Genomic DNA, 21,686 nt, shown 5'->3' on the forward strand with positions numbered 1-21,686 from the left:
CTCAGCCTGTCTGCCCAACTTATGGCTGTGGGAGCCTGGGCAAGGCACTTAACCTCTCTGAATCTCAGTCCTCCTCTGTAAAGTGGGGATACGATTGGTTTACACTACGAGAAGTTAATGTGCTCATGGGGAATGATACAAGGATTAAAAGAGTGAAACCGTGTAAACTGTTTAGGACAGAGCCTGGCATGTGGTCAGTGCTAAATACATACTGGTTGTTATTACTATTTTTATTACTAATGAATGCTTTCAGCACATTCTACCAGTCCTGTTTTCCAGGAGAGGAATTGCGTCAATATCTGGACTCTGGTTATACAGACTCATGAACTTGACATCCAGCTCTGCTGACTCCTTCCTGCAAGGTGCGCCTTGTAATATGGATTCTTCCAGGGAGAGAGTGGCCATTCAGGACTGGGCCACCCAGTGGAAAATCCAGGGAAGTGTTCCCACTGCCCTTCCAGGGAAGCTGACTGGGAGAGATTCATTTGTCTTCATTGAAGAAAGGCCAGTGGGACTTTCCAAGGAGTCTGGCTTGCCTCGTGATTTCGGAAAAGAGCTGTTTTAGTCCCTCCAAGGATATTGGGTGATGTCAACACGGTCAGCCAGGAGTCGGGCAGGCCTCCTGAGGTCTTGCTTTAATGCAGGGCAGATAAGACCAGTCTGCAAGAGTAGGAAAACGCCTGTGTCCTCTTCCTGAATGCAGACAGGCCTTTGGAAGTTTATTCCTTTGGGAGCCCTTTCTTCTGGGGTACAAAGGGAGCCAGGCTCTGGGCCACAGGCTCTGTTCCAGGGGCAGCTGGATCTCAAGAACCCTCAGCTCCAAAGTGTCTCACTTTCTGGGCTGCTTCTGCAGGCTAAGCCACCTGCTTCCACAATCAGGAGTCTAAATTGACAACATCTAAGGGCACCCTCCACCCTGGGCTATCATTTATTATTTGCTGAGCTCTCTGCAAGCAGCAAGAACGTGACACGTTTCTCATCATTTAATTCTTCTACACCCCTATGAGCTCTTATTAACTCCATTTAACAGGGGAAGACTCAGGTTGAGAAAGTTGAAGTCAATTAAGATCAAACAGGCAGGAAGAGGTCGCAGCCATGACTGGAACCCAGGACTGTCTGGGTGCAAAATTCAGCTCCTCAACCATCACGCTGCTGGACGAAGCCGTGGGGATCCTCCCAGCCATGATGCACAGACTAATTCAAAATTGGTGATGCAAGGGAACAGGTATCTTTGCCTTTTAAATTGTGCCAGTGAGTATCCCGGTCACTCGTTCATTTGCTCGTTCATTGATCGTGATTCAAGGGTTTGGCCATGGTGATTTCAATCTCCCAGTCTCCCTCAGCTGTCTTCTAGTTAGGTGGTCCTTTTTGGGGGTCTGACCTACATTTCCACTCACAGTTCTAAGTCAGTCAATTACCATGTGGTTGTTGAGCACCTAAGTGCCCAGCACAGTGCTGGGAAGAAGCGAAGGGTCAGGTCTTATGGCAGAGACAGAGCATGCTCTTGGCCGGGGAAGGGAGAACCAGGCTCACTCCTGCTGTGAGGGGTCCAGTGAAGGGAGACACCCACTCCTCTGCTCCAGGTGTCTGAAAGAACACAGCCAAGGGCCCACTGTTTATCAGGGGACAAGGGGCTGGGAGGCCAGCAGAGTGACTTGGGTGTCAGGGAGACAGATCTGGGTTTGGATCACTACTCACTGGCTGGGTGACCGTTGACAGTAGGTCACCTGATCTCTCAGCCTCAGTTTCCCTATCTGCAAAGTAGGGCTACCATTGTAGTAAAATGATTGAACCTTAACGGGAGGATTCAGTAAGCCATGCTTGTAGAGTGCTCAGCATGGGGCCTGACACACAGTACGAACTTAATCAAGTGGTTATTCAGGTTATCGCCGCCCTTGCTGTGTAGAGCAGCGTTACCCAATTCTGGTTCATCAAGAGAACTGAATTCACTGGGCAGCGAACTATTTTTCAAAGGGCCCCATCTAAGCATCCAGCTCTGGGGATAGGCAAGGCAGAAGCTGAGTGTTTTACACTCACCAGGGGGTTGTAAGCAGGCTTGGGGCAAGGAAGGCTGGGTTCCAGCCCTGGTTCTACCACTTCCGTGGGCCTTTGCTCTAGGCCTCTGCCTCCTGCCTGTACGGAGGAATGGGGACAAACCCCAGCGGTCTTTCTAGAACTTCTCTGCTGCCCTCTAGTGGATACGGGATGCTCACACCTTCTTGCGTGTAATTTCTTCTGTGTACGGAGCCCTTACCTGGTGCCACGCACTGTGCTAAGTGCCTGTGATGACATCGATCCCTCCGGTGTGTACACGGGGGAGCACTTTCGCAAATGTCCCTCCTCCAGTGCTTACTTCAGCCCTGTCACGTGAGTTATTTTACCTTCATTTGGAGGCCCAGATGAGGAGGATGAGGCCAGGGAGGGATAGGACTGCCCCACAGTCACCCAGCAAGTCACGAGGACCGGAACTCAAGTCTCTGGGTGGCCTGGCTCTTTGGGACAGGGGTGGGGAGTGAGGAACAAAGCCTAGGCAGAGCTGGGCAGTGAGAACCACCCCTCCCCCATCACTGTCATGGAGTCCTGGTTGCCGCCACCTCCAGCTTCCCCATGAAGGGACGGGGCTGTGGCTGTGAGTCTGAGGGAACTGGGCAGGGTCAGGCACTGGGGCGAGGCCCGCAGCTGGATACCTCCTCGTGAGGAGGTGGGGTCTCCCTGCCACCCTCTTCCACCATGAGCAGAGGAAGGTCCCAACCTTGACCACGTCCACCCAATGTCTTTGATGTCCCTGCTTGTCCAGTCGCTGGGTCCCAGTGCCCCGGCCCCTTCCTTCTTCCTGGCAAGCCTCCTAGAGAGTTGCTTTCCTGGGCCTCCCACTTGCACTGCCTCCTCACTCACCTCAGCCGATTTTAAAATCTGAAAGCACTTCTGAAAACTCTCTAGGGCTCCCCACATACTCCAGATAACAAGCAAGCCCCTTGACCTGGCATCGGAGTCCTCCCTGCTGGACCTCAGCCACCTCCCCAGCCTGGCTCTCCCCACGTCCCTCTGTCTCCCAAGCTGCAGACCTATGGTTTTGCTTGTTTGCTTGTTTTTGCATTCCAAATACACTTCTCTCTCCATCTTCCTCCTCTAAGCCTTCGCAGTTGCTGTTCCCTCTGTCTGGAACACCTTCTCCTCCTCCCACCCCACCCTCGCCCCAGGCATGCACTTTTGTCTGGCTAATTTCTACTACTCAGGTCAAAGTCTCTCCCCTGGCCTCTGCTGCTCCCCTCATCACTGCAGGGACCATCCTGTCTTATTACCTTCTTCTCACTCCCCTGCCCCCCATCCTGGGGGCGAGCACTGGGGAGTCTGTCATGCTTTCTGTCCTATCCCCAGCACCAAGCATGGAGTGCATGTTTGGTGAATGAATGAGTGGATGAATGAATAAACGATGGGTGAAAGCCTGGGCACTGGAGTCAGGCCTATTTGGCCCCTAACTTGGCCCCAAGCTGGGTGACCTTGAACAAGTCCCATTCCTTCTCTGAGCCCCAGAGTGTTCATCTGAAACAGGCCTCTATTCCTTCCTGCACTGGGCACCTCTGAGGCTCAGAGGCCTCTTGCATGGGCAGGACCTCGCCCTCCCCTTGAAATGGTTCTGGGACCTGGCCAATTCCAGTGGACACTTGGACCCCTGGGTCCCCTAGGAGGACAGAGGCCCCAGAGCCTCGATCCTTCCACCCTGATGGCCAGAAGGGGAAGAGGGGTCAGCACCCCGGATCACTGCCAGCCTTCCATCCTGGGCCCGGGGTTAATTTTTAAAAAGCAGCTCAAAGTCCAGGTGGGCTTTGGCAGAGTTTGCTCTCTCTGTTTGCTCTGGTTAATAATCTCAGGAGAGCAAACATCGCTGGAGGCAGGAGAAGAGATCAACATCCTGGGCCCATCCTCCGGGCCTCTTCCCACCCACCCCACCCCACTGCATCCCCCCGCCCCCAGGAGAGGCTGTGTGGCTGGATGAGCAATCCTATCCAAAAGAGGCCGGGATTCTTCTACACCCCCGTGGGCCTCAGGCTTCCCCTGGGGCCAATGGGGTCGACAACCCTAATGATGTAGACCCTCTATGAAGATCGGTTGAGCCATCGTGGTACACTGTAGGCAACCTTAGTAGGATGGCACTGTTCCTATTCATGATTGTTATTTTTTCATTCTTATATCAGGTCTGGTTTCTCCAAAGACAGACATCCTGAGACCATCACACAGGTGAGGCAGTGGACTGTTTACAGAGCACTTTCACACACATTGCTCACTTGACCTCTTGGCAGACACGTCAGGGATTGTTTTCTTCCATTTACAGGTGAGGAAAGTGGGCTGCAGAGAGGGAAGGTCATCCCCAAAGTCATGCAGAGCAAGTCAAGGCTTCTGGGTGCCAGCTGTCTGCACTCCTCTTAATTCAGACTGCCTTCTTACTACCACCACAAACCAAACCATAAAAGCCTGAGAAACTTTGTGAACAAGAGGGAAGATAAGTGTTTCAGAAATCTAAGCCAAGATGCTTGCTATGATTAAATTTGTCACATGGCTTTGAGCTTCCTGGCAGCCAAAGTGAAAAGGGAATGTCATCAGTAGCCAAGCTGCCAGTGACAGAGCAGAGGAAACACATTCACTTATTATGACTAGAGACACACTTGTTCCTGATACTGGAAAGACGAATGTATTGACGACTCTTACAGAGGGACATGACACACCAGTTGTTGGGGCCACTCTGTGGGGGAACTGCCAGATCCTCACATGAGCAGGGGTCTTCCTTGTGGAACTGCCTGTCTGAAGGGGTCATTCCCAGCTGTAGCAAGGAGGCTACTGTGTGTGTGGAATGTTCTGTGCCAAGGGCAGGGAGGAAATGAAGACAGAGGTTCTGACCACTGGAGAAGGGCTCTTCCTAGAGAGGGCCTGCAACATCACTGCCAAGAGTTTGATCTATGGAGACAAACAGACCTGGGTTTTAAAAAAATTCCCATTTAAATATTTTAATGCAATGGATACTGTCTAGTTTCCTAAGGCTGCCATTAATAAAGCACCACAAACTGCGTGGTGTAAAACAACAGAAATGTATTGTCTCACAGTTCTGGAGGTTACAAGTCCAGTACCAAGTTGTCAGGAGGGCCGCATTCTTCCTGGAGGTTCTAGGGGAAAATCCTTCCTGGCTTCTGCCGGCAGCCCTTGGCATGCCTTGGCTTACTGCTGCCTCATTCCAATCTCTGCCTCTGTCTTCACGTGGCCGTCTTCCTTGTGTGTCTGTGTGTCTCTGTATCAAAATCTCCCCCCCTGCCCGCCTTTCTCTTATGAAGACATCAGTCCTTGGGTTTAGGTCCACCCTTCTCCAGTATGACCTCATCTGAACTAATTATGCAAGTAAGGCCACAGTCTGAGGTCCCGGGTGCACATGAATTTGGGGGAGACACCATCCAACCTGTTACACACACATTCCGCTCTTACCATTGCCAGCTACTGTCCTAGTGCTTTACAAGGGTAACTCCATCAATCCTTGTGACAATGTTCTGCACCAGGAACTACTATTATCCCCACTTGCAGATGAGGGCATGGAGGCACTGAGAGGTAAAGTCACTCACCCAAGGCCACACAGCCAGTGAGTGGCACAGAAAGCAGTCTGGCTCCCGAGTCCACGCTCTCAGCCACCACCAGATGCTGCCTCTCCCAGCAATGCTGCTTCCCAGCTGGGAGACCCTAGGCAAGTCACTTTACCTCTTGGAGACTCAAACGCCCTGCCTATAAAGGGGAAAAATAGCACCTACTTGATGGGGTTGTTGTGGGGATGATCAATTCTGTGGCCGGTGTAGAGTGCTGGTATACAGCCGGCACATAGCAGGTGCTCAGTGAATGGAAGCTGTGAGCATCATTATTTCTACTATTATTTGCTAGGGTTGTGGGAAGCCACGAGTCAGAGAAGGAACTCTGGGGACAGGACACCTGAGCTCTCGTCTTGGCTCTGCCACAGACCTCCCTATAGTCTCTGCTAAGTCACTTCCTCTCCCCGGGCCCCAGTTTTCTCATGTGAGAAATGGGCCAATCAGGCTTGTCCTCCTGGCTCACAGGTGGAATGACCCAGCGGGAAGGGCCAGGAGCTGCCCGTCTCTTCATCCCACCTGGGACAGGTGAGGAGTTTCTGGGGAAGTCTTTGTGGGGCCTGAACCTAGCGCCCGGCTGCACCAGGACCGGCTTGCATTTGGCCAGCAGCTCCTCTGAAGCAGCCACCCTGGCCCCTCGGGACCCTGACCCCGGCCTGGGCACTACAAGGGATCGATTGGCCCTGGCCTTGGGGCCCTGATTGGTCCCGGCTGAACAGAGCAAACAGCAAGGTCATCTACAGCCACAGGCCCGATCCCCAGCCCCAGTCCGTAGCTGCCTCGTGCAGGGAGGTGGTGGCTCTTCTGTTCCCAGACGGAGCCTGTGAGTGACACCCCAGGCGGAGGAGCCCGGAGCCATGCGGAGTCTTGGGGCCCTGCTCCTGCTGCTGACCGCCTGCCTGGCGGTGAGTGCCAGCCCTGTGACGACGTTGCCCGACGACATCCAAGTGCAGGAGAACTTCGACCTGTCTAGGGTAAGGCTGGCCTCTCTGGCAGCGATGGCAGGGTGTCCGAGCGGCTGGGCCTTGCTGGGGGGGAGGGGCAAGTCCTAGGCCCCGGGGTCTCAGTCTCCCCATCTGGAACTCCACGGGTGGGTCCCTCAGGGCCCTTCCTGTTGCTCAGACTCTCAGGGATTTGTTGAAGCTACAATTCCGCATGCACCGTTCTGTGGGCCTCCAGGCTGACATTCTGAGTCAAAGGTCCTCACGTCTGAACCTGCCCTCTCGGGTTCCCAGGGGAACCCATGCTCTGATTAGAACCCACCCAGAAAAGCCTCGGTGCCAACTGCTGCCCTGCAGCCCCCAGCAGCACCGAGGGTTTTGTGACCCTCCACCCTGCAGCCCTTCATCCTTCAAGTCCTCACCTCCCTCGCAGCATCTCTGTTAGCCCGTCCTGGGTCCTCCGCCCTATGTGTGGGATTATGGGGAGACGAGAAGCATGACAGAGGTCAGGCTGGTGGGATTAAGAGGCCCGGGAAGGGCGCTGTGTAGGGGGAGTCTTCCCTCCAGCCCCAGCTCTGCCCGAAGCACTGAGTGACCTTGAACGGGGCCCACCCCTCCACCACCATCCTGGGTTCCGTCAGACCCTTGTAGCCGTGCTGGCCTGAGGACTTTGCTTATGTTCAGGGATGAGGAAGGGTTGTGAAGGAGAGGCATGAGGAGAGGGCCTCTGGTGGTCAGGAATGGCGAAGGGTCTGCGGGGACCTGAGGGCTCTTTCAGGAGAAAAGAGGCGGCAGGCTTGCCCTGGGTCAGACACAGCTTAGGGAAAGGAGATACTTCCTAACACGGAGGAATGGGCTGTGTGCAAGGTGGTGAGCACCCTGTCCCCGGAGGAGTAAGACAGGACCCTTGCTTTTGGGGAGCGGCGGTTGATGATAACCTTAGGGCTTGGAGATTTGGACCCCGTCCAGGTGAGCAGCCCAGATCCCGCATCTCAGCAGAGTCAGGCCCTCTGCCAGCGAGGTGGGGCCCACCTGCACATCTCCTTCCTAAGCTGGCCGCGATGCCTGGAGTTCCTCCATGAGGGCTCCATCCTCCCTGGAAGCCTTGTAGCCTCCAATTACCTGTAAGACATGATCACTTAGGAGAAGTCACTGAGAGGAGGGAGGGGGACAGATGTCCTCCAAATCTTCCTCGAGGTCCAGATCCTCAGAGCTTGTGGCTGCCTCCTAGATCTACGGGAAATGGTTCCACGTGGCCGTGGGTTCCACCTGCCCGTGGCTGAAGAGGTTCAAGGACAAGATGACCATGAGCTCGCTGGTGCTGGGAGAGGGAGCAACGGACAGGGAGATCAGCGTGACTAATACTCACTGGCGGTGAGTGGGGACCCACCCCCACCCCACCCCACCCCCTGCCCTGGCTTCAGCCACCACCCCATCCTAGAAAGTGACAGGTCTCCACTTCCAGCCAGGACTCGGCCCTGAGCTCCAGACCTCTCTGCTGCCCTCCACCAGGGCATCCCTTTCTAGTTGTCCCACCTACACCTCAAGGGCAATGCCCCCAACACTGTGCCTGCTTTCCAACCTGCTCTTGCTCCTTGGGTATCCCTTAGCTCAGTAAGGGCACTTCTACCCCGCCCCCATCTTGGAAAGTTGGGTAGGAGACGGCTGTCCTAGACTCCTCTTTCCACTGCCACGGCCATTCGATCCATCATCAAGCCCTGTCCCTGCTCTTCCTAAATCCCTCCAGTCTGTTCACTTGTCTCCTCTTCACTGCCACCACCCTGGACCAAGCCACCTCCCTTTCTTTCCTGGTTGTCTACAGTAGCCTCTCTACACTTTTCCCCACCTCTAATCGCCAACTTTCCATCCAATCATTTCGTCACCCAGCAACCAGAAAGACCTTTCAAAAACTCAAATCTGCTTAAACCTTTCCAGAGCTCCCTATTGCCCTTGGGAATAAAATTCAACTCCTTCAACGTGGCCTTCCAGCCCCCCCTGCCCCCGACCCCCAAGCATTCACTGTTCCCTGCCCCACTCTCTGCCATGTACTCTGTGACCCACCCAAGTGGACCTTCTTTCAGTCCCTGGAATCCTCCATCCTCTGGACCTTTGCATCGGATGTTTCTTCTATCCGGAAAACCTCTCCCCACCTCCCTGCACTAATTCCTATGGATCCTTCAGGACTCAGGTTGTCACTTCCTCCAGGAAGTCCTCCCTGACTCCCCCCAACCCAGGTTCAGGTTACATGCCTTCTTCTGTGTTCTCGGAGCACCTCGGGCTCCACCCCGCCCCCTGTGGCAATTCTCACACTGACTGCATCTGCCCCTGGCCTGCCCACCCACCCCACTCAATTATAAGCTCCATGAGGGGACAGGGTCTGTCCTGCCCTCCTCTGTATCCCCAGCATGTAGCACAGTGCCTGGCACATAGATGCTGCTCGTTAAATATTAATAAGATAAATAATAATCATTGTAACAATAATACCTAATAAGTGCATAGTGTTTACTCTAAGCTTTTTGCATATAATATCTCAGTTGATCCTCACAACCACCATGTGAGGTAGAAGCTATCATTATCCCCATTTCTCAGATGAGGAAAATGAGAGAGAGACAAGAGAGACACAAAGTAATACATGAATTAATGTGTTAATTCATCATTCTGACTTCACGGTGCCTAAGTATGATGTGCAGATTTGCTTAAGGAAGCTGATTTTTAGTGCTGGGTTTACCAAGAGGTTAGCATGGATTAGTTCCTTTTTTTCTCTGTCCCTCTGTTCCCTCATGTGAAATTTGTGTCTCCCAGGGCTGGTGTGAGAATTAAACCAGATATTTGGAAATGTTACTTTCCAAATTACAAAAAAAAAAAAAAAAAAAAAGGCATTTAGAAGGACCCTGCAGGAGAGTGGGGTGTCAGGACCATGGTCTCTGCCAGAAGTTACCTTTCTTTTGGTTTGTTCATTTCCAGGAAAGGTGTCTGTGAGGCGATCTCTGGGGCTTATGAGAAAACAGGCACTGATGGAAAGTTCGTCTATCACAAACCCAGTAAGTTGAGTCAAAGGAGACATCTACAGTTCCCTCCTTTGCTAAAAGATACCTGATGTCTTAAGCTCTCTTTCCTTCTGCCTCAGCCCTCTCTGCCCCTACAACTTTTCCTCCCATTTTTCTGCAGTCATCTAGCCTCCCTCCCAAATTTCCCCCTCCTTCTCCTTCTCTCTCTCCTTCTTTCTTTTTTTCTCTCTATCCCTCCCCCCGCCCCTGCCCTGCCATGCACGTGCTCATCCAGAATTTGAGTGATGGTGCTGAATGCTGAGGATAACATCAAGATTTCATCAGTCTTCATGTTAGGCATCTGCAGTCAGCTGATAAAAATTTGCTAAGCATCTACCATATACAGTGTGTATGGTGCCAAGTGATAGAGGGACTTGGACATGAATTTAATCATTAATCCAGCAGATGTTTACTGAATTTGCTCTATGCATCAAATAATCGTGTCAGGGGTTGAATGTTTGGGTAGGTGAATGGTTGGATAAATAAATGAGTGAGAGAATTAAAAAATGGTAAGTGAATATAAGTATGATGGTAGATTAGTGGGGCAGTCAAACAATCATTTAATAGACAAATTGATGGATTAATGGATGGAGGAAAGAAGGAAGGAAAGAGGGAGGGAAGGGAGGAAGGAAAGAAGGAGAGAAGGTAAGAAAGAAAGAAAGAAAGAAAGAGAGAAAAAGAAGGAAAAAGAAAATGGATGAATTTATGGATTGATATATGATGAGGATGGATGGATGGAATGATGGTGGTTGAATTAATGATGAATATATGGAGGAGGTGGATGGATGGAGAGAGAGAGAGAGTGAAGATGGATAATAAATATATGGAAGGGATGGGTGAACAGAAGGATGGATGAATAGATGATGTGTGGGTGAATAGGTGAAGGGTCTCAGGCTAGAAGCCTTCTGACCACTGATCTTTTTGTCTTCCTGCATCTTCCATGCAGAATGGAACATCACCATGGAGTCCTATGTGGTCCACACCAACTATGATGAGTATGCCATTTTTCTGACCAAGAAATTCAGCCGCCGCCATGGACCCACCATTACTGCCAAGCTCTATGGTAAAGGCCTGGAACATGATACACTCGTTGGAGCTGAGGGTGGGAGGAGACCCGGGATTTAGGGAAATGGAGTGGGGAAGAGCAGGGAGTTTTGCTTTTTCCTTCTGACAAAACTCCAGTTAAGGGAAAGGTGAAAACATTTACTCTCCCTAGAGGAGGTAGAGCTCAGTCTCCCATTTGAGGTAGAATCCTCTTCTTTTGATCTTGAAAATTCCAGAGAATTCCAGGGCCTTCAGGTCCTTAAAAGAACCAGTGGAAAGAGAGCTGTGTGGGGAGTTGGGAGACCTGGATGGGGAGCCTGGGAGGGACACCTCCTCCCCTTCTGGAGCTGAGGTTTCCATAAGGGTATCGAAGAAATGGAATTGGCCAATAGTTTTCAAACTTCCCCGAAATGAAACTCCCTGGGCAAAATAACCTCAGGCCCTGACGGCCCAGGTACCTGTGGTTCTAGGAGTCTCCCCTGCTTCCTACTTGCAGGGCGGGAGCCACAGCTTCGGGAAACCCTGCTGGAGCAGTTCAGGGAAGTTGCCCTGGGTGTGGGCATCCCTGAGGACGCCATCTTCACGATGCCCGACAGAGGTAAGTGACACCTCCACCCCACCTCCCATTTCTGTCCCCGTCTTATCCTTCACGACCCCCAGAGCACATCTTCCCAGTCCCTGGGTCTTTCCCATAACCCTCTGAGATAAGCTGGGCTACGATCCCCCTCCCCTCTTTATAGAAAAGGCAGCTTGGGCCTCTGGATTTGCTCCAAGTCACACAGAGCGTACCTGGCGAAGCTGAGACTAGACCCAATTCAGCATTCCCTCTGCTGCCACCTGTCTAAGTTTGGTTATAGCCAGAATCCATGGCTACCTCTTGGGAGGCAATAGAGTGTTGGGGTTAGGAGCCTGGGCTCCTGAGTTAGAGCACCAAGGTTCAGAGATTGAGCTGGGTGGCTTCTGGCTGGTCACCCTTCCAGAGCCTCATTTCCTCATCTGTAAAATGGGGATAATAATGCCTCCTTTAGAAGTTGCTGTGAGGAGTCAATGAAATAAAGCCATTAAATACAATGGCGCCACACTTGGTGTCTAGTAAGTGCTCAATAGATATCAGCCGTGAAATGCTGGTTGGGGGTGGAGACGATGCAGGTTGTCACGGTGCTGCAGCCACCAGTCTGTCACTTTTCCAACAAATGACCTGCAGCAAGCCATGGGGGTGGAGCCATCCATGAAGTGGGCTAATGCACGAGACAGGTCCCAGCGCACGTCCCGCCTGACACGTAGCCATTAGCTCTATGGAAGAAACAAAGCCTGTCTGGGTCTGGGATGTCTGCGTCTCATTCCCTCTCTCTCCTGTCCTCTGCCCTAGGTGAGTGTGTCCCTGGGGAGCAGGAGCCAGCGCCCTCTCCACTCTCGGTGAGCACCTCTGCCCCCCACCCCATCCCCACCCTGCCCACTTAGGCCCTGCTGTGCTGGTGGGCGGGGTCGTTGAGAGAAGGCAGCGATGGGCATGTTCTGCCATTGGGCTAATTGCTGCCCCATCTGGATGTAACTTTCCTCATCTGTGAAATGGGGTAATTACCTTTACCTTCCAGGTGCTAGAATCCAGTGACATGTTAGAAAAGGTCTTAGCATAGTGCCTAAAAGCAGTGACATACTCAATAATGAGATAATGATACTCGATACGCAATAAATGAAAATAAAGTCAAGTGATCCCTAAAAAACGCAAATCTGAGGGCAAGCAGCTTCTCAAACCAGTGACTCTCCTGTGCTGCCTTTTGATTTACGGGACTTCCTTCTTCTGTTTTATTTTCCTGCCTTTTGCCATATTAAGTCTTCATTCTTTCTTTCTCTGATTATTTGGAAATTATATATCCTAATTTAGTCTACTGCTGTGTGTGTATATATCTATATATGTGTATGTGTATATAAGTACATATACGCATGTAATATTTATTTTAGAAACATATTCTTGAAAATTTGAAAAAATACAAGAAAGAAAAAAAAAAAGACAATAATGTCCTTATTCCTACGTAGAATTAACACTGGTAACATATTATTTGTTTGCTTACATATTTTTTAGAAAAAATTACCATTGTTATTATAAAACTAACATACGATCAATATAAAGAATCAGGGCTTCCCTGGTGGCGCAGTGGTTGAGAATCTGCCTGCCAATGCAGGGGACACGGGTTCGAGCCCTGGTCTGGGAAGATCCCACATGCCGCGGAGCAGCTGGGCCCGTGAGCCACAACTACTGAGCCAGCGCGTCTGGAGCCTGTGCTCCGCAACAAGAGAGGCCGTGATAGTGAGAGGCCCACGCACCGTGATGAAGAGTGGCCCCCGCTTGCCACAACTAGAGAAAGCCCTCGCACAGAAACGAAGACCCAACACAGTCATAAATAAATTAATTAATTAATTAAAAAAATATATATATAAAGAATCAAAACAGTGCAGCATAAAGGTATAAAAAATAAGTTTTAAAAAATTCCACCACCCAAAACCTACCAGCAGTCACATTACTCCGGTAATCTTGACCTGCATACACCTGGAGAGGGGCAGATAGAAGGAAGGTTGGATAGATAGAGGAACAGATTTAAATATGCTATTATTAAATGGAATTATATTACAGATGCTATTTCTAAATTTTAAAAGGCATTCCTTGTAGTTTTACTCAAATTTAAAAAGGCCCTGGGGAATTCCCTGGTGGTCTAGTGGTTAGGACTCCACAGTTCCACTGCAGGGGACCCGGGTTCGATCCCTGGTCAGGGAACTAAGATCCCGCAAACCGTGCGGAATGACAGGAAAAAAAAAGCCCTGAAGTTTGAAGGTTTTTAAAAAAACTTCAAATAAATATTTATTATCCACAAGAGATTTACTTCTTAAAGAATGCTCTAAATAAAGTCAAGGTTATGAACTAATATTTAAGAGGCTGGCATCGCTATGTATACTTTTAGAGAATATCTGTTGTCTACAAGATTTGGAAGACAGACATCCTCACTCCCAAACTTGGTTCCATCTCCTCTTCCCTTTTGCTTTTACGTTGTCCAGACTGATACCATCCCCATTCTGCTCTGTCACCACGATTCCCAGACATCTAGTAATAGTTCTATATTTTAATGGAGTCTACATTCACCCTTAGTGAATATAACACAGCTTCTCCATTCCTGAGTTATTATTTCTATTAATCTCTTAGTCCCATTTTTTTACCAAGTGCTGTTTTCAAGGAAGGTTCATGGGTGTTTTAATCCCAGAATTCTTCCCTGTTGGGAATGTCTGCCCATTTCCTTCATCCTTGAAGGAAATTTCGCTTGCGTGTCAAATTCTTAGGTCATGTTTTCTTTCCCTCAGCAGAAGTTTTGTGTGCATTGCTCCATTGTTCTTCCACACTGATGATCGTGGCAGGGAAGCCTGAGGCCAGCCTGATATTTCTTCTCCTTGGAAGCAATTTGTTTCTTCTGCCCAGATGCCTGGACAGACTTTCTCCTTGATAAGAAGTCAGCATCTTAACAAGGACATGTCTTGGGGTTGAGAGTCTATATCAAAATTTCCTGGAATACACCGTGCCCTTTCCATCCACGGGTGACATTTCTACTGTATTTCAGGAAACTCTCTTTCATGATATGGAATTCATCTTCTTTTCGCTTTGTTGAGTTTTGCCATCTCGCGAACACTTGTTCTCTCATCCTGGAGCATCTTTATCCTTCATCATGTACTAGCTTTTCTCCAATTGCTTTTATTTGCATCCACTGGGATTGTCTCTGCTATGACAATCCTTCTATTTAGCAGCATCTCTTCTTTCTGCTCCTCACTATTCCTAATTTATTCACGAGCTCTGAACTGATGTTGTTTTGCTTCTCAATTTGTTTATTTAGGCCTGGGTTCTCTCTTCATCTTATTCTGTCAGCGTTTACCATTTCATCTTTGAATCTTGTCTTAATACATGCATGTTCTTATTGTGTAATTCCATAACTTGAGGCCAAAGAGGGATTTCCTTCTGCTTCTTGAGTTATGTTTTCTTCTCGGTTGGGTTCCCTACATCTACATGGAAGGAAGAGACAAAGGGAAGATTGGGCAGAGGAAGAAGGAGAGCTGCAGGGCAGTCACAACAATGCCTCAACCAACCCTATAGGGAGCTCTGGAACCAGGACAACCCTTGGGAATTGTCCCATGATGGGGCCAAGGGACGGAGCCTTAATACCCTACGTTGATCAGTCTGGGAAGGGAGCATGATCTTGAATGAGAGAGCTCCCTTAGCTGAGGTAGTCTCCAACAGGGGCTGACAGTGGGTAGCTGGGAATATAAATCCATTGCTGATGGGAGGACTTGGCAGTTCATGACCATGTCCACCACTGGACTCTTGGGCTCTTTCTCTAGTTCAGGCTCCTTATTCATTCATTTCTGAAGTGGGTCTGGATAGTTTGTGTATCACTTCTTTTTATCTGACTCCTGCTTAGTCCGTTTTCGCTAGACTTTCTGTTTATTCTGATATGGTGGCGTGGAGGTTTCATTTATTCCTCGGCTCTCTTCCTGCAAATATGAGCTTAGTCCCCTCCCACCCGAATTTAGAGTAAGGTCTGGGTATTTTGTGTTCCATCCACTTTTCTGAAGTCCAAAGTTGGTTGGAATACACTCGCTTTGCATTCTCTTTGGAAGGACTGATAAATATCTTATGGGGATTCATTCCACCTAGTTGGGGCTGGCAGCAAGGTACGTCTGCCCCCCAGTGACACCCCCTGGAGCATTAGATTGTGTAGCCCCAGAACCTTCACTTAGAAAGAGTCAGGCTCTAGTCTATTTTCCTCTTTTTTTCCCCCAGAAGTCATTTTCACTACTCCTCTATCAGAAGAGGAAAAAGATAGGGTTCCCCTCAATTTTCTTCTCTCAGGACTTGGGAGTATTAGGGAGAGTTATCAGAAATTTGATGACTTGCCAGGACTGGGAGTTGGAGGGCAGGTCAGGAGCTGAACCTTGCTGACCTTCCTGTTCAGCTCCAGATTATTGGATCGAGAGCTTTAGTTTTTCCTTTAAATTGTGCCCCTTTCCTCATTTCAGTGGTGTTGATCAATACTTGGGGGCTGGGATTTCTGAATTCATTTTTTGCTGATGGCTCGGTATTGGAGAGGGTAATTTTGAGGGAAATTTCAATCTGCCATCTTAATCCAGATCTCAGCTGAATCTGTGCTTCTTCATCCATGTCAAGAATGAAACAATAACTGATGACTTCCCTTGCAAAAGAGAGAAATGCAGCTTACTTTTTATTTCTTCCTTCCAGGCTTCCCACATCCTCATTTTTGTGGCTATAATCTGAGATTGATGTTTATATTTTCCACCTTTTGTTTGGAGAATTACTTTTAACATTTACATTAAGTTGAATGACCATTTTAACAACAATTTAACCTCAACTCTCTATTTTACTGGCTTTCTAGTTTACCATCATTTCTTTTTTACCACATCATCCATTTTCTTGTATTTAGATTCCCTTCTCAAGTGGTGGGAATATTTCTGTAAGTAATTTTTTTCTGGAAAGGTACGTGGTGGAAAACTACAGGATCTTTGCATGTCTGAGAATATCTTTCTGTGTTTATATCACATGATCAACAGCCTGGTTGAGTGGAGAATCCCTGGGTTACAACCTTTACCCTCTTACAACCTTTAGATATTGCTCTGCCGCTTCTGTCATTAAATGCTCTCGTTTACTCTGAGGGCCACTACTAGGCTCTTTATCCTTTGTCTCTAGGAAATGTCGAGATAGGACTCTTCATTAATTTTCTCTCATTCCCTTTGAGCCCTTATAATTAAACAACTCACGTCTCTCTTCAACTTGGAAAACTTTTCTTCTATTATTTCTATATTGTTTGCCTCTCCTTCTAGAATTCCTATTCTGTGAGTTTATTTCTCATAATCTTTAAACTGCAGTTTATTATCCCTACTGTGTGGTTAAATTCAACAGAATCCTTTTCATCTCCAGTAACTTTCTACTTCTCCCATATTATTCATCTACGTAACTGTGGGCTCCTGTTAATGTTGATGCAATGCCATCTTGAATTTCACTGATGGTTGAAGTTTTCTCCTGTTTCTTACCTACACCGTGTGTTTAGTGGAGATATGTCTCCAGCTCTGTGTGATTCTTCTGAGCAGTTAGTTGCATTATTTAATTCGTTCCATGATTTTTCTCTTTTCCTTCATCCTCACCAAGGAAGACCTATGTGCAACCAGCTTGAGATGGGTTCTGGTAGACAGTGGGAGTCCCTGATCACAGCTTCAGTTGCACCTTAAAAGGAGAAGGGAAAAGTTGAAGGTTACTACAGTTTTACCTTTTCAGATTCCAGGTCTCACCTGTGGGCAGGAAGACTGCCTGATGGCCGGCAGTGTCCCTGCTCATCCTTCTGTAATTGTCCCGGGACTGTGCCTCAGTGGACTCTACTCCCAGAGATCCTTTTGACAGCTTTGGCAGCCTGCCCTGCTCTGCAGCCCCCACCCCCACCCCCTAGGATCTAGGGGTATGAGGTATCTAGGAGTATGAGGGTCAATCTCGGGGTCCCTTCTTACTCTCCACATGACTTTTCCGTTGTAAGCAGCTAACGATGGTCTGGTCAGTCCTTCCTGCAAATCAGTCCCACTCACACTCCCTTGTGTAGAAATGCCTTTTAGTTTCTAGTATGGGAATGCTGCTCTTCCCTGGTTCCCAACTCTGGGTTAGGTTTCTTTTCCATTATTATATTCCTCTGGGCATTTCAACTGGAAGCTGGATATGTAGGTATTGTTCTGATTTTTCATTTCAGACCAGAAATCTATCTTGTGATGCCTGTTCTGGAATTCAGGTTGAAGCTTTTGGGAAAACAGGCCATTAACCAATCTAGTAGCTGTGTTTCTGTCTACACCCTGATCCCCAAAGCAAATGGTTTGTTTATATATTCCAGGGGTATAGGGGAGCAGCAGTGGCTAGGTCCCTGCAACCGCTTCTTCTCTTTCTTCCCCCAGAGAGCCCAGCGGTCTGTTCTGCCCCAGGAAGAGGAAGGATCAGGGGCTGGACAACTAATAACTGATTTTGGCAAGAAAGAAGGTAATGATCACCCCCCCTTTTTTTTAATCCCCTTCTGCCACACTCCAGAGAGGAAGCGTCCACAGTTGGCTCACCCCAGCTGCCCTCATCACCGTGAAGTCTTTCTTATTTTTCTGCTTGAATCAAGGACTGAGCCTAGAAAAGGCAAATCCAGTACTCTGCCCTGTGCCAGGGGTTATGGGGGGAGAGAGAGGAGTGTAAGGCATGGTCCCTGAGCTTAGGAAGTCTCAGCTCCACGATGAGAAGCGAGTTCTTGGCCTGTCTGTATCACTATGTGGCCTCCTAGCCTTGGCTTTCTCATCTGTACAATGGGATAACAGCCTACTGAGCTGACCTTAAGGGCTCTTGTGGGAGCACATGGGCAAGAACGTGAGAATGCTTTTTGTGATTGATAAAATGATCACTCTCCAAATCTCTCAGCAAACACTGAACCCTGACCCTGCTCCACCCCAGACTCTGTGCTGGGCATTGGGGTCATGGAGACAAACCACCCACATCTTTTTGGACCTTCTGGTCTAGTAGAGGAGGCAGTCAAGGAAGAAAGTGAGGGACCCAAAAGGGAGGGTCAGCTAAAAGGCTGGGGGAGCTCAGAAAATGGAGGACGAGGTGATCAAGGAGGACTTCCTGGATGAAGGGGAATTCATGCTGTGTCCAGATATGGTTTTAGGAAGGAAGGCATTCTAGCATTCTAGGGGCAGGAATGACGAGAGCAAAGGCACGGGGGTGGGACATAAGGCAGAGGTCAGGCTGGCTGGCATGGGTGCTGGTGAATGTATCATCAACTACTATCCTTACAGAGTCTTTGGGCAGACAAGACCAACACAGGGGATGCTGGGTTTCTGGGTCACTGGTAACTCCCCATGTTATGGAATGGAATGAGCATGGGTTTTTGGAGTCCAACAAATATGGCTTTGAATTTCAGCTCTATGTAACTCTGGGCAAGTCACTTTACCTCTCAGGGAGTCAATTTCCTTACCTTTAAAATGAATTGAGAATCGTTCCTCTTAATGCAGAGATGAAAACTAAATGAGATGATACCTGTTAAAGTATCCAGCCCGGTGACAGGTACACAGTCAGCATTCAGTGAGCACTGCTGTTCCGCCCCTCCCCAGATTCCTGCCAGCTGGGCTACTCACAAGGTCCTTGCCTGGGGATGATTCAGAGGTATTTCTATAATGGCTCATCCATGGCCTGCGAGACCTTCCACTATGGTGGCTGCATGGGGAACGGCAACAACTTTGTCTCGGAAAAGGAGTGTCTGCAGACCTGCCGGACCGTGGGTGAGTGAGTCCCCACCTCTCCACCTCCCCCTGCGCCCCCCAACCCTGTCCTCCAGACAGACCACCTGCCCATTGAACAGGCAGCTAAGAGAGGATGCTCCAGTGGTGGAATTCCAGGGCAAGTTTCCTGAAGTCATAGGAATTGCACACTTGGATATGGGTGACCCTCGGCACCTATGTCTTCTTGTGGTCCCATTTCTCAATCTATAAAAAGGGGTCTAGGTGTTCTGGATGAGCAGGGTCGCTGGCTCAGGCCCTTTGCTGGGTGTCTCAGGTCAGCGATTATAAGGATTTCCAATGCTCTGCACCTCCCTCCCACTCCGCAGAGGCCTGCAATCTCCCCATAGTCCCAGGCCCCTGCCGAGGCTCCACCCAGCTCTGGGCATTTGATGCTGTCAAGGGGAAGTGCGTCCTCTTCATCTACGGGGGCTGCAAGGGCAACAGCAACCAGTTCTACTCAGAGAAGGAGTGCAAGGAGTACTGTGGCATCCCTGGTGAAGGTAGGAGGCCCGACAATGCCAGGCTGGGCCTGGGGGATATTGGGGTCCAGGTGGGGGAGCCCTGGTAGGAGGTGAGGGTCTGGAAAGCTGAGTTCTGGACTCTGTACCAGGTGACCAGCCCATCCACTCTCTGGGCCTTACAGTTTCCCACCTGTAAAATGGGGCCAAGCCTGAGGCCTTACCCCAGCTGGGATGGGGCACCTGGACCCAGGCAGAGGGAAGGCAGGAAAGGCTGAGTGGGGCAGAACTGGGCTCCAATCACGGCATTGCCACATTTGGGCTGGCCACACTGAGTGCCAATTTGAGCCTCAGTTTTCTCTTCTGTAAAATGGGACAAAGTACCTACTTCACAGACCCTTGCACGGTCCATATCCATCTAGCAGCAGCCGTTACTAATAATGGTGGTGATGCTATAATGATAACAGGAATAGCATTCCAGGGAACAACAGCCATTAAAGATTTCTGTGCCTTATCTCCCCACTGGGAAAATGGTACCTAAAGTAAATCAGGAGGCAAAAAATCAGATCATTCTGTGGAACACACTCTGGAGATAATCCAGTCACTCCGCAAGCAGAAGTTTCTGGCCTCAGGCTCAGGCTTAAGCTCAGCCCAAGCTGCCGTCCCTCCTCTATGAGGCGTCCCCATCCCCTGACCGTCCCCACCCACAGACCCTTGGACGACCCCACACCTACTCCCCGAGCCTCTCTGTGTCCACAGGGGATGAGGAGTTGCTGCGCTTCTCCAACTGACCGGCCCACAGGCCAGAGGTCCACAGGCCACAGGGAGCACGAGGGCCAGTGTCTGCCCCAGGGTCCCACGGCAGGTTCCGATAAAAACCAAATTGTAGACTCCTGAAATTCCATATCCTGACGATTCATCATGAAGTATAATGAGATGGGGGGAGGGGAGGGGGAGACAAGCTGGGGAGTGGGCATGAGTAACCCCAGCTTTCCCCACATGTGAAAAATGTATGTGTTGGAAATGTAATAGAGCCATCTTCAGGACATGAAATTGGCTATGCAAATTATGAAACATAAATCACAGTTCTGTATAAAATGGGATTGTTTTGTCTTAATAAAGCTAGAAGAGAAAAGAGGGAAAAACTCTGGGTACTTGTTTCTGGGAGAGGTTTGACAGGGCTCATCAGAGACCCAGGGTCAGAAGAAATCACCGTGCCCTAGTGTGTGCCCAGCTGGGTCTGGGTAAATGCCCCACAAGCACCTGAAAGAATTCCCCCGTCCTTGGCTGCACAGAACCGCCCCCCAGCGTTTACTTTGCTCACAGCTGCACCCCCAGCAGTAGCTGCCAGGTGCTGGAAGGCCTCGGGCTGTTTCTCCACAAGGGTCCTGGAGATCCCATCTCCTGGGATCCTCGCTCTGGCCCTTTGCCCCAGAAGGAGAATGGCCACTGCCCTTTGCGCTGTGCCCAGAACAACCAGCTGGCCCTGGACCGGAGCTGGAAGCCCTGGGTCTGGCCCGGCTTCTGCTCCCTGGAGGAGGAGAGCAGGTAGGCTGTCCAGGGTGGCTCAGGCACCGACTTGGCCCAAGCGCACAACTCCAGGAGCCTCCAGCTCACACACACTGGATTTACAAACATCGGACTTATAAACACCTCTTTCGGGCTCCATCCACCCAGAGCCCTGACAGCTGCCACTGCAAGAGTCAAAACCCCAGCTTCCTGGGTTCTGAGGTGGAATGCTGTGTTGAGGGGATGAACCCAGAGGCAAGGATTTGGGTGGAGAGAGCTTTGCAGCCCCCTTGGTCAGACCACATAGAGACTCCCCGCCTTATGCACCCCGGAATTCCCAACCTTGGGGCTTCCAGGTTCCAATAGAGAGGACAGTCCTGAGGGACAGCGTTTGTGGGCCTGGCTGGGAGTCACTGGGCAGAAGTGGGCGGGGTCAGGGGCGGGGACACAGGGAGAAGTGACAGGCTCTCCAGCCTGGAACTAACAAATGTCATCACGTCCTGCGTCCATACCTTGCCCCCTCCATGCATGATTCACACACTGGGGCTGCCAGCTATGGCAGTTGGAAGGTGCCACTCTGAAGAAAGATATTTTGAAGTGACCTGAAGGACAAATGCCTAAACCGGACAGTACAAGAAGCCACAGGTGGGCTGGCCAGCCTCAGCTCAGCTGGTGGATGGGAGTTTGGCTCCTAAGGTATTTTACGGTTCTGAGTTCACC

The 21,686-nt window shown here is 49.9% G+C and overlaps 1 protein-coding gene across 1 annotated transcript; it reads left to right on the plus strand.

Annotated features, from left to right (window-relative positions):
* Nucleotides 1–1,075: 1,075 nt before the first annotated feature.
* Nucleotides 1,076–20,552, plus strand: AMBP (alpha-1-microglobulin/bikunin precursor). The gene is made up of 13 exons (XM_061201009.1): nt 1,076–1,225; nt 4,197–4,239; nt 6,090–6,149; nt 6,436–6,595; nt 7,794–7,936; nt 9,527–9,603; nt 10,556–10,672; nt 11,150–11,251; nt 12,023–12,069; nt 17,638–17,719; nt 18,832–18,999; nt 19,326–19,499; nt 20,217–20,552. The coding sequence occupies exons 4-13, from the start codon at nt 6,479–6,481 to the stop codon at nt 20,246–20,248; spliced, it is 1,059 nt and encodes a 352-aa protein (XP_061056992.1). The 5' UTR covers nt 1,076–1,225; nt 4,197–4,239; nt 6,090–6,149; nt 6,436–6,478; the 3' UTR covers nt 20,249–20,552.
* The last annotated feature ends 1,134 nt before the right edge of the window (nt 20,553–21,686 follow it).

The sequence above is a fragment of the Eubalaena glacialis genome, chromosome 9, assembly GCF_028564815.1.
Source record: "Eubalaena glacialis isolate mEubGla1 chromosome 9, mEubGla1.1.hap2.+ XY, whole genome shotgun sequence".
Lineage (NCBI taxonomy): Eukaryota > Metazoa > Chordata > Mammalia > Artiodactyla > Balaenidae > Eubalaena > Eubalaena glacialis.

Coding starts and splice junctions, on each gene's coding strand:
- AMBP (XM_061201009.1), top strand. CDS start 6,479: ATGCGGAGTCTTGGGGCCCTGCTCCTGCTGCTGACCGCCTGCCTGGCG. Junction 9,604..10,555: donor GTTCGTCTATCACAAACCCA/GTAAGTTGAGTC, acceptor TCTTCCATGCAG/AATGGAACATCACCATGGAG. Junction 12,070..17,637: donor CAGCGCCCTCTCCACTCTCG/GTGAGCACCTCT, acceptor TTCTTCCCCCAG/AGAGCCCAGCGGTCTGTTCT.